Source organism: Muscardinus avellanarius (assembly GCF_963383645.1).
Source record: "Muscardinus avellanarius genome assembly, chromosome: X".
Lineage (NCBI taxonomy): Eukaryota > Metazoa > Chordata > Mammalia > Rodentia > Gliridae > Muscardinus > Muscardinus avellanarius.
The window spans coordinates 71,471,490-71,490,151 of record NC_137792.1 but is presented as its reverse complement, the minus strand read 5'-3'; the positions used below and the strand labels follow the sequence as shown (position 1 = coordinate 71,490,151).

Sequence of the window (18,662 nt, the reverse complement as noted above, 5' to 3'; positions counted from 1 at the left end):
ATAAATCAGTAGGTGTCTGCACTATACAAATATAGACATCATAACAATATAGGATTGGAGAAAGGATAGACAATGGGCCAATTCAGCAGAATAGAGAGCATCAAAAGAGGCCTATAGAAATAGTCCAACTGATTTTTTTACAAAGATGAAAAGGAAACTCTTTGCAGAAATGTTAGTCTTTCCAACAAATTATGTTCTAGGAATTCGATATCCATAATCAGAAATTGAACCTGGATCTAAATTCCCCACAAAAATTAACTCAAAATTAACCACCATCTTAAGTGTGAAATATAAAACTAAAACTTTTAAAAGATACCATGGGAGAACATGTTTGGGATCTAAGGCCTGGTATAATGTTCTTACATATGACACTAAAAACATGACATAAATAAAGGAAATAAATCAATTGTACCTCACTCAAATTTATAACTTTTACTCTGAGAAAGTCTCTGATAACAGATTAAGAAGATAAGCAACAGATGGAATGGGAGGAAAATATTTCCAGCCTATATATTTTGAGAACACATACTAGAATATATAAACAACTTGTTACTGAATCCACCCCAGTCTGGGTTCTTTTTCTTTTTTGACATGACAAGATTAATAACAAAGCAGAGTATTGGAAGAGCAGCAAAAAATACATTTATTCTTGACCAAAAAATAGGAAAAATGGATGCAAGCTCATTATTCAACTATTTTTATTATTTTATTATTTTAATTTTTATTTTTGTAGTACTGGGGTGGAACCCAGGGGCTTTTCTACCTCCGAGGTATACTCCCAGACGTATTTTATACTTTATTTGGAAACAGGGTCTCACTAAGTTGCTGAGAGCCTCACTAAACTGCTGAGGCTGGCTTTGAACCTGTGCGATCCTCCTGTCTCAGCCTCCCAAACGCTGGGATTACAAGCGTGCGCCACCACACCCAGCATTATTCATCTTCTTAAACCTAAGGTCAGGGGCTTCTTTTAAGAGTTTAACCTATGCAAGAGGAGGTGTTTGTTAAGGAAAGGGAGGATTATTTGTGATCTTTCCAGAAAGGGGTATTCAATTCTTGGAAATGGAGATCCACCATCTTTTCTTCCTATTGTGACATGTTCTCATTTGGTCAGAAGCGGGTAGAACCAAGAAGACACAGGTACATGGGGAATTTTACTATAGCTGTGCATTGCAGTAGGATGGTAATCAAGTGGGGGAAGAGTGTTAGGTCAGCATAGAAAACTTTGTTGTTGAAACAAGTCTTGCTTATTTCAAGCCTGTTCTATTTAGGGACAATAAATGGTTAGCCAGCTTCCTTATCTTTAGGATACAGAAACATGGTTAGTATATTGTGTAAGTGCTTTTTACAAAAAAGGTATGCTGTCAGTCTGAGAACAAGCCTATCAGTCCTCAGTTTCCCTTGATGATGAACCCTCCAAACTTAACAGTAAAACATCATTTAAAATGGGAAAAGACAAAAAACACCATTTTACCAAAATAAATATACAGATATGAAATAAGCACATAAAAAGATTTTTGCCTTTATTAGTCATTAGGGAGATACAAATTAAATCCATGATTAGATATCAATATATACCTTTCACAATGACAAAAAACTAATACTTCTCAATTAAATGGTTTGGATAAGTGTCCCCAGCAAAGGTCCATGTGTTGAAGGTTTGGTCCCAGCACTACTGAGAGGTGGTAGAACCTTTAAGGAAGCAGAGTCTAGAAGAAGTTCTTTATGTCATGGGAGCATGTTCTTGAAGGATATTATAAGTCCCTGATCCCCTCCTTTCTGGCTTGGCTTTACAGCCATGAGGTGAGTGGTTTTGCTCTGTGGTGGGCTTTCACCATCACATATTTGTATAGATCCAAAGCAACATAATCACCTTGCGATTCCTTGCCTAGACATAGGAAAAGGTGAACCGTGCACCAAAAATGGAACGGAGATGAGATAAGATAGAAGAAATAAAGGAAAGGAAACAAACAGAAGAAAAGAGGGATTATAGCTTTAAATCTAAAAACTCTATGATTCCCTTGACCTTCACCCTGCCTCCAAGACTGAATTCTTAAAAGGTTCAGTAAATCTTAGAGTACTGTAAATCCAGTTAATTGGTGTATATATTTTGTTAGCTTACAGAATGTATTTGTACACTGATAAAGAAGTCTAGAGAAAAGTGCTGCTCAAGGCCCAATGATACAGATACAGCCTAAGTGCTATCCATCAACCAGATAATGTCAGCCTGAAGATTCTGACAAGAACCAGACCACTGCTGCCTGCTCTATGTGTTCATTAGCTTCTCATGCTGACCATTTTATAAATGTTATAAAAGATGAGCCATCCATTTTATAATATTTCTTACAAAAATTGCCATAACTGGGCATGGTAGCACCATACCTGTAATCTCAGTATTTGGGAGGCTGGGATAGGAGGATTGCAGGTTCGAGGCCAGCCTCAGCAACTTAGTGAGATCCAGTTTCAAAAATAAGTAAATAAAAAGAACTGGGGGTTTAGCTTAGAGGTAAAATACCCATGAGTTTAATATCCAGTGTAAAAAGAAAAGAAAAAGAAAAAGAAGAGCCATATACCCCAAAGTCTCTCTCTCTGCTCTGCCTCTCTGTCTCATCAGCTTTCTGTCCCATTCCCTGTCTTTTCCTCACATGAGATGGTCCACATTTATTCGTTGAATATGTATTTCTGTTTCTTACTAAATAAACCTGTTTCTCTGTTATTGTCTTGGAAATTCTTTTCCAACTTGTATAAATGTCATGAGAAACAACAGATAGACTGGGATCTCCAAAACCATAAAACATTTTTTTCTTTATAAGTTCATTTTCTCAGATATTCATGGAGGTAGTAAAAAGCTGACTAACACAAATTGAAAGCAGATATATTCATAAATTGCTGGTAAGTGGAAAATGTTACAGCCATTCTGGGAAAACAGATTAGCAGAATCTTACCAAACCAAATATGCACTTACCTTTCAACTCAGCAATCATACCATTGGGTATTTATCCTAGAGAAGAACAATTTATCTTCACATAGTAACCCGTAAGTAAATATTTATAGCATCTTTATTCCTAAAAACCACAAAGCAGAAACAGCCCTATGTACTTCACGGGTTAATGGGTACCAAAGTGTGATAGGATTATACTAAGGAATAATATTTAGCAACAAAAAGAAATGAACTAATGGCATTTGTTATTCCCAACAACTTGTGGAAAAAACTCTATCTCCCAAAGATATACACTTCATGTTTCAATTTATATAACACTACTGAAATGGAAAAACTGTAGAAATAGACAGCAGATGCAATCAAAGTATGTCTTCTATGAAAATGTAGCAATGACACCCATAATATGACTAACAGTTGTAATATTACTTTTAAAAAAGAGACATGGAATAAAAAAGAAAGAACTTATTAGTGGTTGCAAGGAACTAAGAATATAAAGCAAAACAGAAGTGAGTAAATGTGATCAGAAAGGGGAACATGAGGTAAACCTAACTCTAAATATGAAAGATTAGCTGTATCTAGACTAATATCTTGGTTATGGTATTTTTTTGTGTTACTGGGGATTGAACCCAGGAGCATGCTATCTCTGAGTTCTACCCCAGCCCTATTTTATTTTAAATCAGGGTCTTTCTAAGTTAATATGTGCTGTTGACCTTTAACTTGCAGTCTTTCTGTCTTAGCCACCCAAGTACCAAGATTATAATAATGTGCCACCATGCCTGACAATGGTTATGATATTATATCATTGTTTTTTTTTTTTTTTTTTGCGGGTCTGGGGGTGGAACTCAGGGGCATTCGACCTCCGAGCTACATCCCCTGCCCTATTTTTTATTCTTTATTTTGAAACCGGGTCTCACTGAGTTGCAGAGGGCCTCACTGTCCTTTAACTGCAATCCTCAGGTCTCAGCCTCCCAAATGCTGGGATTACAAGCGTGCGCCACCACGCCCGGCTTATATCATAGTTTTCAATGATGTTATCATTGTGGGAAACTGGGTAAAACATATATGGGACCTCTCTGTATTTTTTTCTTACAACTAAGTGTGAATTTTAATTAAAACAATCATTTGTAGTTCCAAATACTAATAATGAACATATGAAAGTCAATTGTTTAACATGTATTATAAACACTGCATTTACAGTCACTCAGAGAGAAATAAGTATAAACTTAACAAAATATGTGCATGGTGACTGAATGTAAATGCCAAGAGAAGGATAATCTTTGTGTGATGGAATATTTATATATGTTCATTCTAGTGATAGTTATACAAATCTTTACATGATATAAAATTTATGGGTTTATACATATACACACACATTAATGCAGGTTTAAAATGGTGAAAGAATTAGGCTGGTAATCTAGTTAGTAGAAATGTACTGATGTCAATTTTGTGTGTGTCTATGTGTGTGTGTGTGTGTGTGTGTGTGTCTATGTGTGTGTGTGTGTGTGTGTGTGTGTGTGTGTGTGTGTTGTGGTGGGGATGGAAGCCAGAGTCATTCTATCTCAGAGCTACACCCCCTTCCTATTTTATTTTTTTAATTTGAAACAGAGTCCCATTAAGTTGCTGAGACTGACTTCAAACCTACAGTCCTCCTATCTCAGCCTCCCAGGTACTGGGGGTTACAGAGATTCACCACCGTGTTCTGCCTCCTGGATTTCATAGATTTATCTACAGAAAACGTCACATTTGGGGGAAGCTGGTTAAAAGGCAAAAAGGATTTCTTATACTATTTGTTCAATTTCCTGTGAATCTATAGTTATTTAAAATATATATGAGATGAGACCAAGAAGAGGTTCCAGAAATGACTGGAGGAAACACGCTCTGTGAATGAATGGCGCTCAATCCAGTCTGCAACAAAGACTTTCGGTGTGGCTTAAGTCTACATTTGAGGTGCCTTTTCTCTTTCAAAGCGGTTTTTTTTCATTATATGAAACAAATAATACTTATAGATCTACATTTGGGTCTACATAAATAGAGGGTGAAAAAGCATCAATCTTCCTTCCTACTTCCTTACTAGAGATGAACAATGTTGAGCAATTTGCTGTCTGCCCAGCATTTTTAAGATATTTATTATTCTAATGTGTAAATGTGTTTTGGTTAAAATCATGATATAATATAATAACCTAGTGTCTCTGGAACTGGCTTTATTTTAATTGAATACGTACATAGGACAATTGCACAGGTGTATGTGAATCTGCTGGATTTTTTAAAGAGTTGTACAAGATGCCATAGAGATATTGAAGTTTGTCAGTGAACAGACACTTTGAAAGGGCCTACATAGTTCTTGTGAAACTGGAATGGGTTTTCACTGACTGCTTTTAAATTTGTAACTGTGAGAGACCATGCACAGTTACTTCATTAGACAGTTTGGAGAAACACGGTTGGGCATATAATGAGTATGGCTTACATAACATATAAAGATGAGATAAAAACACAAAAAGCCTTTTAAGCACACCAACAAAAAGTTCATAAAATACGGTCAAATGAAAACCCAAGAGACAATGTGTAAGAACTCAGGGAAAAAAAATGGATTAAGATAACTGCTTGGAAAGGGGAAAGACAACGGGTAGATTCACAAATAAAGAAATATACATAACCAGCAAACAGACCAACAAAGGAAAATATGCTCATGTGAATTTGTGTACTCGGCTGTACTTTTCTACACTATGAATTAAAGAAAGATAAATGTAAATTAATGAAAGGTACAATGGATTCCCTGGCCAGGTTTCATGGGGAGATTCCAAGAGAAGAGCAATGATGTGGTTGGGCATTCTGTAAGTGCTTTCTGTACCAAATCAGGACACTAGCCCTCCACTCCCAGTACACTCTAGGAGATTCTGTCTGTAAGAGATACTTTTGGAAATATTTCTTTCCCTCAGACCTCTGGCAACGCTCTGAGGAGCTCAGGAAGAGGCCGAATTGTACAGGTGGAGTGGGTTCCTGGTAGAGGCTGGGTTTTAGCATAGTATACCTCCCAGCTATCTTCACACCTTGTTTTTCACAGTGTTTCTCTATGTTGCCCAGTCTGCCTCAAACTCACAATCTCCCTGCCTCCAGCTTCCCAGTGATTATTATTACAGGTGACCACCACCATGCCAGGCTGTTATGTTATTCTTAAAGCTAGAAATCAAAGATCAAGTTGTCAACATGGTTGGTTTCTACTGAGGGCTCTCTTCTGGCTTGTAGTTGGCAGCCTTCCTGGGCATACAGTGGGGGAGGAGGGATGGGAGAAGCAAGCTCACTGTTGTCTCTTCTTATACGGACACGAATCCTATCACCAGGGCCCCAACTTAATCAACTCATCTCAACCTAAATATCTCCCACAGTTCTCATCTTCCACCCACCATCACATTGACGGTTAGGACGTCAACATTGGAATTTTAGGGGAATGCAATTCATTCTATACCACATACATAGGACTACATTTTTTCAGTAGACCCTGAAAAGGAAATTATGTGTCAATATTAAAGCTATCTTTTTTTTTTTTTTTTTGCTTTTCTTTCTTTTTTCTTATGGAACCCAGGGGCATTCTACCTCTGATCTACACCCTCAGTCCTATTTTTATTCTTTATTTTGAAACCGGGTCTCACTGAATTGCAAAGCCTCGTTAAGTAGCTGAGGCTGGCCGCTAACCTCGATCCTCCTGTCTCAGGCTCCCAAATGCTGGGGGGATTACTAGGGTGCGCCACCACACTAGGCCTAAAGCCATCTTAAAAAAATTAATTCGTATGCCTTTTGATAGTTATTGGCACATTGCAATTATACATCATAGTCGAGTTCCATGTGATAAAAATATACATGCAAAGAGCTCTTTGAATATTTCCCCCACATCCCGCCCCATTCCCCTTCCTTCCTCCTCACATGAGTCAGTGAGATAGGTAGCGATACATTCCCATATTGCTGTACTATTATGTGAACACTTTTCTTCTTCAGTCCTCCCTTTTCTCCTCCCTAACTCTCACCCCACCCCCCTTTTACTCTACCCGTCTACTTTCACCTTGAAGCCCATTATGTTTGCTATTTGCTCGCTAGCTTGCACAAACGAGAGAAGACATTAGACCTCTGACTTCCTGCGACTGACAAATCTCACCTAGCATAATATTCTCGAGCTCCATCTCTTCTGAGGGCGCCTACCTACTCAGGTCAGTCCTCCTTGTGAAAGCAGGAATGGGATGTTCGTGACCACTTTCAAGTGATTAGAATAAAGATGGGATGGAACCAGGAAAGGGCCTTTAAGCTCTCCAGCACAAGGGACCCTATCTAAGGGTGAAAGAAAATCCAAGAGCCAACGTCGTGCAGAGATCAGCGCAAACAAAAGATTAAGGACAGCGCTTAGAAAGGGAAGAGACAGCTGGAAGATTCTCCAGTAGGGAAATGTATGCGACAAGCAAATAGACCCAAATGGGGAAACTTGCGCGCTGTGAGTCTCTGGCACTCGATAGTAGTTACTGTACAGTGAATGAAAGATGAATGGGGATTAAGGAAAGGTTCCAAGGGGAGACTGCCTGCCGCGGGAGCAGGGCTTTGCTGTCATTGGGCGCGGCCTTCCTGCAAGTGCTTTCTCTACCGCATCAGCACGGCGGTGTAGACTCACCAGCCCTCCACCTCCACTCCCACTACAGAACAGATTCTGCAAGAGGGAACTCTGGCAGTGCGCATTCCCCTGGCATACTGCGGGCCACGTCCCTTTCCCTCGGGCCTCTGGCTTTGCCCCGAGAACCCCGGGAGAGGGGCGGGGCTTTCGGAGGGGCGGGTCCCGTGGGCGGGGCTTGCGGGAGGGACGGTCTTCACCGGCCACCGAGGCTCGGTGGCTCCGGGTCCAGAGCGGGGCCGGGGTGTGGGCGGGGCTTCGCGGGAGGCGGGCGCAGGGAGGGGCGGGGCGGGGCGGGGCGGACTGCGGGTGCCTCCAGCAGAAGGAGGGGCCGGAGCTCGGCGGGGGGCGGGCTGAGCGCTGCGCCTGCGAGGACAGCCCGAGGCTGGGACTTGGGGCGGCTGGGGGCGCTGCAGGCCTCGCGTGCAGCCGCCGCTGGGTCCTTGCTTCTGTCGGTCAGTGGGTCAGCGGGGCCTGCGGCGGCCAGGGCCCATGGCGGCGTCGGCGGCTCTGTCTGCGGCTCTGTCTGCGGCGGCCCTGTCGGGCCTGGCGGTGCGGCTGTCGCGCTCGGCAGCGCTCCGAGGTTCCTATGGCGCCTTCTGCAAGGGGCTCACTCGCACGCTGCTCACCTTCTTCGACCTGGCCTGGCGGCTGCGCACGAACTTCCCCTACTTCTACATGGTGGCCTCGGTGATGCTCAACGTCCGCCTGCAGGTGCGGATCGAGTGAGCGCGGCGGCCGTGGCAGCAGGTGGGAAAGTCGCCCGCCCGCCCCCCGCGCCTGCGGGAACGCCCCGCGAAGGACTGCGGGGCCGCCTGGGGCCGCAGGGACGTGCCCGGGGAGAGCAGGGGAGTCCGCTCGGGCCCCCCACTCCCTCCGCACATCTGCGGCGGGGCTCGGCCGCCTGGCCCCAAGCACCACATCCCAAAGAAACTCGCGCGCCGGGTCCTTTGCATTGGGCTCCAGAAAATTGAGTCCAATCGACCTGTTGCCTCTCACTGGCCAAAATGGGGCGGGGGGGCAGGAAAAAGGAGTTTTACGGTGGCGACATGATTGGCCAAGTCTGAGCAAAAAGGTAAGGGACCACAGTTATAAAGGGGAAGGGGGGGCGGTTGCTATGACACCTCAGCGCCCTGGTGGTTTGAGGGAAATAGGAAAGGCACCCAGGAGGGCAAACCAGTATGAAAAGGAGCAGAGCAGAGCTGTGGAAAGGAAAGGCAGGCATAGGTTTCCCTGCACTCCACAGTCTTGACTCCATGGTGGAGTGAAGGGCGGTGACCTCCGCATCTCAGAGGGTCTGCCGCTCACCTACCGACCCACAGACAGGAGCTCCCTCCTGCCCACCGCCCACGCCTCAACCCCCTTTCCGCAGAAGCCCAGTGTGGACACCTGAAAGCTGGGGAATAATGGGGAATGGGTCCATGAGGCCCTGGGAAGGCCCTAGACAGAAAAGAAGCCCTGGCCTTCTCCACTTGTCTTGGGATTTGGCTAAGAGGGAGGATCTCCTGGAGCAGGCAGCAGTCTCAGGCTGGGGTGGGGAGGGCAATATGGACAAGGGGGTTGCAGAGAAGGCCACATCGGGGAGCAAGGTCCTCTCTCAGTGGCCAGGCAACTTAAAGTCCCTATCTCTTTCTTTTTCAGGCATTCATCTTTGTAGGTGGTGAGCTGCCGCTTCTCTGGCCTTGTCAAAATTCAGATCCCTGCCTGGTGGAGGTACCCTGTTCCTACAGCTGCCTGGGGAGCAGCGGAGTGAAGGCCTTGCCCAAGAGGAGACGAGGGCCTTTCTGGTAGAGGTGTGGCTGGATAGCGGGGCCAGAGGGGGTGGGGTGGCTCAAGGATCAGATCTGGTCCAGCATGGGAAGGATGCCCGTGCTCCCTGGGCCCTGGGATCTCCTAGCAACACTGTGAGGAAGAAGTATTCTCCTGCCCAATGAACCCATTGGGATGCTAGAGAAGGCGCTGGGATTTGCCCTAGTCACACAGACAGGACGGGCGGTGCTGAGTCTGCCCTGGACTTAGGCAACCTCATCCCCACCGCAATCCTCCACAAGACCTGGCAGGGTGCTGGGACAGAGAGAGAGCACAGAGCTAGCTCCTAGGGGCCCTAGGGAGAGAAGGAACCAGGGGTAGGGGATCTGGCTTTCCTTGGAGTAATATGGAAGGTCACAGAGGAGAGAGGGGAACAGTGGGCTGAGATGGGGGACAAGAGAGATGGGTTCCAGGACCCCCTGGGGAGCCAGACCCTAACCACAGAGCCAGACCCCCACCCCCGGGCCCACTCTAGCTTGACCAACAGCTCCTCTGCAGTTATGTGGCACAAGCCTCTCAGTTTGGTGGTAGATGGGGGAAGAGGGGAGGTGGCGGCAACGTGGCTCCCGGGGACCTGATGGAAGCAGGTGGGTGGGGTGATACGGGGCCTGGACATATCACATGACCCCATCTCTCTGGCTCAGGCCCTCATCTCCAAGGTCGCAGGAGAGAGCCTCATCCAGTTGACCTGGAATTGGGCCTGGAGGCCCTGGATATGCTGAAAATTGGGATCCCAAAACGACCAGGAGCACCCCATGGGATACCCTCTCCAACCATACCCATTCCTTAAGCTTCCCTGACACTGGTAGTCGGTCACGGCCCACATAGTCATGTCCTGGGACCAAAATGTGCAGCAGCCCGGCCAGCCACGTGGACAGAGATGCTCAGCCTCCAACTATCTGCCGTCCTCAGCCGACCACTGAAGCTGGGGTCCAGGATGGAGACCTCGGCTTCATTTTTGCCCTGAGGGTGAAGGCTGGCTGGCATGTGCCCCTGCAGTGTCCCATAGCTTGGGCTCAATAGCTTCCTTCCACGTGCCAAGTCTCTGCCAGAGGCCTCGATCCTGTTGACTCCTTTATTCTACCCCAGCTCTGTCCACCCAGGACCACTTTGGAGGGGGCTGTCAACAGTTCTCTAGGGGCTGCCTCTGTGGGGCAAGAGATACACAGGGCTGGAGAAGAGAAAAGCAAGAGCCAGGGGCCTCCTTGGGTCTGTAACCAGATGTGGTCCTTTCAAACCCTGGTTTCACCCCATCTGGGTAACAGGATTCCCAGCTCCAGCCTCTTCCTGAGCCAGCCAGGAAGGAAGGAGGAAAGCCTTTCACTGTGTGTATGCACACCTGAGGGTGTGTGGGTCTGTATACACACATGATGAGAATGTGAGGGATTGCATGTCTGTGAATGTAGCAGTGTGTGTAGGGGGGACGGATGCTGCCGGTGCCTAGCTCTCCCTGTGCAAGCTCTCTCTGCCTGCAACTAAGCAGGCTCCACCTTCTGAGACCCCACTACAGGGAAGCCTGGACCATGCCCAGAGCCCCCCCCAAGCTTCTGCTTTCCTGTCTTGCTCCACTTTCTCTCCCACATGGGCCCTTGCTGTGTGATGGTGTCTCCGTGCACTTTATTTATTTGTAGTCAGTGATCCAGATGGCTGAGTTTCTGCAGATTGACACCCATCACTTTGTGTAGCCTGAAGCCCCCTGTTGGCGGCAGGGTGTACAGTTTCTTTTGCCTGGAAGACTTTACATTTCTGTATGCAATGAACTCTGCACTGGCCAACGCTGTCTGGTCAGGGACATGTTCTTGTTTCCAATGTTGTTACATCTTTTTGTCTCCCTAAGTTAAAAAAAAAGTCCTTGCGTTCAGAACACTATAATACCGACTGGAAGCCTGTTTCTGCTTGGTGTGGCAGTAGCCCGGGGGGTGGAGCAGACTGAGCTCCTGGGGCCAGGAGCTGGGGGAGCCTCAGAGGGCCAGGCCAAGGCTGTGCTTAGAACCTGCTGCCCCATCAGAAGCTACTCTAAGACTCAATTTGATGGGACCACTGTCCCTCAAGCAGTGGGCAGCAAGAGAGCCTGGCCCAGGAGGGGCACTAGGTCCCATTCACAACCTTCCATCAGAGGACCATTTGCAACAAATCTTTTCTTTCATTTTAGGACCAGGTGTTCAAAGTACATAATTCAGTCGAACCTCAAAGGTAAAGGGAAATGAATAGGCTGGCTGCAGATCACTTTATGCAGCCTGGATCATCACCCTGTTGGTGATATGGTGTACAATTCCTTTTCCCTGGAACCTCTCAGAGAACAACCAACCACCCAGCAGGCCCTAAAAGTAAATGACTGTTTCCCTTCCCTTATCTTTCCTCCCAAATTCTGTCCCTGTAGAGCTCTACTCCCAGTGGCTCTCTAGAAAAGCCAGGGACCCTCTATATCAGGTAAGGTGTGGGTTGGAAAGAGGGCAGGAAATTGGGAGAGGAGGGCAGTGAAGCATAGGTGAGAGGACCATAGGTCCCCAGAAGGGAGGCATCCTGTTACACTCATTGTCTATCACAGAGGGCTCTGCAAGAGTCAGAGAATCCTGACCAGTAGGACCATCACAGCAAGTAGCGATATCCTGTGGCATTTGCCATCACAAAAAGCATAGACCCCAGTCCCTGAGATTTGCTCCCATGGCCCATATCACTCACTTCAATCTCCAATTGTCCCACCCCAGGGATTACATCATCCACCAAGTCCAGCAAACCAAGAGAGGATAGGCTGGCCCCAGAGCCAGGATCCAAGCATGGAAATGAGAGGGGACCACACTGTGCTACTGAGGAATGAGGTAGGGGCTGAGCTTGCAGAGCTGAGATGGGCGGTGTCCAGGATTCCCTAAGTCCAGCCCTTCCACTTGATTCTTTGTGGCCCTTGGCAATGTAGGCACAACTTCGTGACTTGAATAAAATCCTCCAAGTACTCCTGTACATTAGATATGGTGAAGTCCATTAAATATGTGTTATCAGGTTTCAGCCAGAGCAGCAACTGAATCAGGAGACAGCAGGAGTGCAGGAAGCAGGCAATTCCAGGGAGCACAAAAGCAAGTACACCTAGGAAAGGAGAGCTATGATGAACATTTAGTGTCTCACCCACTCCTAACCCACCCTGAGCCCAAGGAAAACTGCTGGATTTGGAATAAACGTGTGTGTGTGTGTGTGTGTGTGTGTGTGTGTGTGTGTGTACATACATGCACATATGCACACCCACACACATGTATATGTAGAAAACATACTGCTTAGAAATATTCCTCTCCCATTTCATGCTTATTTTTCTTTCCTCCTTTTTTTTTTTTTTTTTTGGTGGTACTGGGGTTCCTGGAAGCCCTTCTACCTCCAGGCTATACTCCCAGACCTATTTTTTTTTTAATTTTTGGAAACAGGGTCTCTTAAGCCAGTGTGGCTGGCTTCGAAACTGCACGATCCTCCTGTCTCCGCCTCACAAGCGCGGGGATTACAAGCGTGCGCCACCATGCCCGGCTCTATGTTATTTTTTTATATACAAATATGCCTAATCCCTTTTCTGAAGATGTCATCATGCATTGCCAATGTTTCTCGATAATCTCCCTTTGTTATTTGTTTGGTGTCTGGAGTTTATGCAGTGACAGATGTCATTGTTGATAAATGTTGGGACATAGTCACGATCAATTTCTTAATATATATTCCTAGAAGTTGGCCAAAAGATATGCATGGTTTGGGGCAATTGCAGTAACTGCAAGTTATTGCAGTCAGGAATAAGATGTTTTTGAGATAAAGGTGACAATTCTGGATGAAGATGGTTTTTTTAAGCTATGTTACTGTTTTTCATTGCCTCAAGCTGAGTGCATTTCTCTCCAAGACAAATACTGTTTCACCCATCAGTTTCCTAAAGCATTTCTTTTCCCATCATCTCCAGTTTATAGTCAGGGTTAAATCCAGTGTCTTATTCTTCTAGGATGAAAAATGTTATCGTTTCTGCCTGTTCCTCCCCATTACCTGTATCTCTGAGTCACATCGGGTTTATAAACTTCTCAATTTGACAGATTATTATAGTTCATTATCACACTTTATTGTTTATTACTTTGAATACATAATCAGTATGAACAACTTCCATATGCCTATTGATCTGTCCTCTTTTCAGCGATGAGGAGTAATTCTTTTAAAAAAGGAAATGAGATGTGACTTTTATCATTGAATGTTAGGAAATGACATCAAGTCAGGATGTGAGATTGGACTTACTTTGTTTATCACCCCCACCCATTCCATTACCACTCTTTTCTCCAAACACATGGTAACAATAGGTTTTATAGTTTTATATAATTTAAAAATACTAGCCAATCTCAAAATATAACAGAAAACTTCAGAAGCATCAGGAACACAGAGTAGCAACAAGTGAAGCCTGAAGCTGCACAGCCCTTGGAGGCAAGCATGAAAAACAGGCCTAAGAAGCCAGGAGGGCCTGCAAGCTGGAGGCAGGCACTGTATATGGAAAGGATCCAGAACTAAGTGTTCTGTATGGATCTTGGAGGCAGAATCCTGCTGTCTGCCACAAATAAAAACCAGGCTATCTTCTTGACCAGTCCACTGGGAGTCTCGCCTGAAGGGAAATTCCCTGTCCAAACCATGGGTCCAGACAGTCACCACTTTGATTCTCAAGCCACAAGTCTGCACTGTGTTTTGTGCAGGGTCTAGATTTTATGTGATAAAACCCACAATTGGCAAGTAGAATAACACTACACAGTGCATACAATATATAACCCTAGGCCAATTTCTGTGAAACTGAAGAAGATTCAAAGCAAAGGAAACCTCCCAAAAGCCATTAGAGAGAAAAGTCATATTACGCAAAAAAAGAATAACAGTCAAGTTGACACCAAGCATCATCCACAACCTCTAGTGCCAGAAGAGACTATATCAGCAAGGTTTCTGATGCAGGGAACAGAAACCACTGTAGCCATTTCAAACCGAAGTTTAACTGAGCCACAGACCAGATGCTTACAGACCTACTTTGAGACATTAAAGAGTAGGATTTAGGCTGAACTTGTAAGAACACACTCCCAGGATTACCATGATGGAACTGGTCCACCAAAGGAGAAAACACTTGGGCCCAGCCAAGTGATAGGAAATCAAGAACTCAGCACTAAGCTGTTGACTTCAAGAACACATCCTTGAGGCCGCATGTAGGGATCAGAAAGCTGCTGTCCCAATTACAACCACCTTCTGACACTCATGAAGCTAGTGATCAGACAAAACGACAGTACAGCAGGAAAACACAGAGGCTGCATGACTGCAGTTGCCAGCAGAAAAAGAAGCAGTAGGATGGCCTCTGCTTCTCACCTATCATGAGTTTCACCCAAGGGAACCTGCCTGGCAGGATCTAATTCACACCCATAAATTCTTACCACAGGGCAAACTGGCACATATGGACTTTCACTTTTCTGACTGCAGTAGGAGGTGATTGGGATGTGTACCAAGTTAATGTCTTCTACATGCTAAGAGAAAATTTCCCTCAAAATTGAATTTATGCATGAATATGAAATGAACACACATAGGAGGGCTTAGAAATATACTATCCAACCTATAGAAGCAGTGCACACCTGTAATCCCAACTACTTGGGAGACTGAGGCAGGAGGATCACAGGCTTGCTGCCAGCTTTAGTGACTTAGCGAGACCTTCAGCAACTTAGCAAGATTTTGTTTAAAAATAAAAAATATATAAGGGGTGGAAGTATAGGTAGGAAGGGAGGGAGGGAGGGAAGGAGGGAGAAAATCCATCAAATCTTGCTGAATTATATAAATATATATGTTAGTAACAAGAACAAGAAGCCCAAAGAATGTCATGGAAGTCAAGAAACAATAGCAAGTAAATGCTGGTTATAAGGGGTTTGAAAACCTTAACATGTATTGGTAATTAAGAAAAAACAAGAAAGAAAGAGAAAAATAACCTTTCAAGGGTTATGCATTTTGTGCCAGGCACTGCTCTAAGAATAGAAACTTTTACCATCTCTTTTTGTGAAGATGAGGTAATGGGCTCAGAGAGGTAGAGAAGCTTTTCCGTGGTTACACTTGTGATAAAGTGAGAATTTCAGCCTTGCAGGTCTGGAGGTCCACGAACATTGAGCATCTTGCCAGTTTCAGTTTATGGTCAATAGAAAGGCACAGAAGGAGCAAATGAGAGAGGGGGAAAGGGAGCAAAGCGGTGAAGGTGGGAGGGAAAGAGGGAGGGAGGGAAGAAAGGAATATGAAAGTTATATGGCAAATTAAGATGTAAGAGACCCAGAAGGGGCCAGATTTGCTTTTCTAGAACAACCTGCACTGGTGGAATTTAATCCTCGCCTATGAGACCTGTCTCACTCCTTAAGAATAATATTAATATGTTCAGAATGATGGTCCTGGCCAATCACTCCATTAAGTCACAGGTGTTAAAGGGCCCACTGACTTCCAATATTGTTATATTGGAGACTATGCTTTCAGCATATGAACATTTGGGGGACAAATAGACCATTTTTCAATACAGTTACATTGTGAACAATGCTTTCAGCATATTAACCCTGGGGGGACAAACATATCAAAAGCATGGCAAAGCTCTACTGCAGAGAACTTGAGTCTTGTGGTGGCAGGTCTTTGTATTTTCATGTTATTTAATTCCTATCTGCAGAAAACATATTTCTTTTCTTTTTTTTTTTTTTTTTGTGTGTGTGTGGTACTAGGGATGAAACCCAGGGACATTCTATTTCCAAGCCACACCCCCAGCCCTATTTTTACTATTTATATATTTATTTTGGTGGTACTGGGGGTGGAAGCCAGAGGCTTTCTACCTCTGGGCTGTACTCCCAGACCTTTTTTTTTATATTTTATTTGGAAACAGGGTCTAAGTTGCTGAGAACCTCACTAAGTAGCTGAGGCTGGCTTCAAACCTGTGTGACGCCCAGCTCTATTCTTTATTTTGAAACAGAGTCTCACTGAGTTAATTGCAAAGGACCTCACTAAGTAGCTGAGGTTGTCTGCGAACCAAGATTTTCCTATCTTAGTCTCGCAAATGCTGGGATTATAAGCGTGCGCCACCACACCCAGCTCAGAAAACATATTTCTTGTTTTTTATTTTGTGGGTAGGGGGATGGAACACAGGGGCATTCGACCTCTGAACTACACTCCTTGCCCTATGTTTTATTCTTTATTTTGAAACAGGGTCTCACTAAGTTGCAGAGGGCCTCACTAAGTAGCTGAGGCTGTCCGCCAACTGCAATCCTCCAGTCTCAGCCTCCCAAATGCTGGGATTACAAGCATGTGCCACCACACCCGGATAGAAAAAATATTTCTAACCCAACCTGCTATTTCTTGCTCTCCATTCCTAGCACCATAAAGACATCCATGTTTGGAAGCCAGTGTGACACCCCAAGGAGAATGAAATGATTGAGGACGCCACCTCCCAAATTATAGTATAAAACCTTAGAATTGACATAGCATTAAGCCTAAATTTTCAAAGTGCAGCTCTGCTGAGCCTGCCCTATGAAAGCAAATGATTCTACGGTTTGCTATTTACAACGATACATGGACTAATTCACCCCATAACTGCAGCTTCCCGATGACTGAGGTGATTCCCTCAGTCCTAGGAGGACTTCTGGGAAGCAGCAGCTGTGAAAGAATCACACAGGATTGAGCTGACTAAATCCACTGTTCCACTGTTGCTCTCAGAGAACACGCTTTGCATCAGCCAAAGTGGAGGATCAAATGGGAGGCGGTGGGATCTGCAGACCGTGCATCCATTAGGTCTATCAGTGGCCTTCTCTGTGATTCCCACGGGGTGCAGGGCAGCTTTGGAGTGGTGACTTTCTCAGGGACCTGCAGCTCCACAGCTCCCACTTGCCCTTTCTCTTCTAGGAGCTACTGTTCCATGGGCAGGAACCAGGGACAGGGTGAGCAGTAATAAAAGTCAAGTTCCATTAGGAACTGGGATTTTTGTCCTTGTGGCTTAACTCCAGTGCCTAGAACAGTACCTGGCATATAAAATGGAGTCAGCGCGGGGCATGGTGGCGCACGCTTGTAATCCCTGCACTTGGGAGGCGGAGACAGGAGGATCGCGCAGGTTCGAAGCCAGCCGCGCTGGCGTAAAAGACCCTGTTTCAAAAATATGAAAAAAATAGGTCTGGGAGTGTAGCCCGGAGGTAAAAGGGCTTCCAGGAATCCCAGTACCACCAAAATAAATAAATAAATAAATAAATAAATAAATAAATAAATAAATATAAAATGGAGTCAGCAAGAATTGTAGAGTGAAACAGTGAGTGAAAATGCAAACTGTATAAGATGTTTACACTTATGACATTCCTCTAAAATGGAGAGGTAACGACTGGGTGGTTGCGAGGCCCAAGTCTACCTATAAACTCAGAACCAAACCCTCTTTATGAATAAAGAAAAGGGGGCAGGGGGTTATGGTAGAGTTTTGAATTCCAGAACTGGGGCTGAGCTCACAGCTACTTCCTAACGAGGCTGAAAGCTTTTTAATAGCCCTTACCCTGGGATGCAGTTATCTGGTTAAATGTTCTGTTTGAGGAAATAAAAAACTTTTCATGAAATATACTTGTAAGATTTTTAGTACCATCGTATCCCATACATAAGCAGCTTCTTCCTTCAAGAGACTTGATTCATGTGTGGAGCTAAGCTGCACCTCTCTGGTGACATAGCTCTTAACCCACTTTGACACTTGCATGTGTCATATCTGGGGAATGATTTTGGTAAAACAACTGAGGTCTTAATGAGTTCCTCAACAATTTTATTCCTGGAAAACAAGTGAAGATTAACCACAGGTAAGACTTATTGCTGCTCAGATAATTCCTTTCTTTAATAACATATACTCTGTCTCTAGTATCCAATGGGCACTATTCTAAATGCTTGTTGCTGCATTAATGAAAAAACACCTCCAAATGAGGAGTTTACATTCTATCATGGAGAAGAAGGTGCATAAGTAATCAAAAATATATAATAAATTGAGGAGATAGATGATGAAAATGCTATGGAAAAATAAACATTGAACAGATAGCATAAGGGAAACTCAAAATTGAAGGCAAGCTATAACCTTAAGATCTACCCATTAATATGCTGGCCCTAAGGCCTCTTTAATTAAATGTTTTGTCTCTGAAGGTTATTTTAGGGCCATAACACACCTCGGTCATCATGGAATTCACTCCTGGCTGTGAAAAACAAGGAATTTAAATTTAATTACAGTGTTTTCTTTCCTATGGTAACTGGCTATTTTACATGTGCTTT

General features: G+C 44.6%; 1 protein-coding gene across 1 annotated transcript; it reads left to right on the top strand.

Annotated features, from left to right (window-relative positions):
• Positions 1-8,078: 8,078 nt before the first annotated feature.
• SMIM10L2B (small integral membrane protein 10 like 2B) lies at positions 8,079-8,315 on the top strand (the record flags this gene model as incomplete). The annotated part of the gene is made up of 1 exon (XM_080718390.1): positions 8,079-8,315. One exon carries the CDS (start codon positions 8,079-8,081, stop codon positions 8,313-8,315), a length of 237 nt encoding a protein of 78 aa, XP_080574516.1.
• Positions 8,316-18,662: the final 10,347 nt, after the last annotated feature.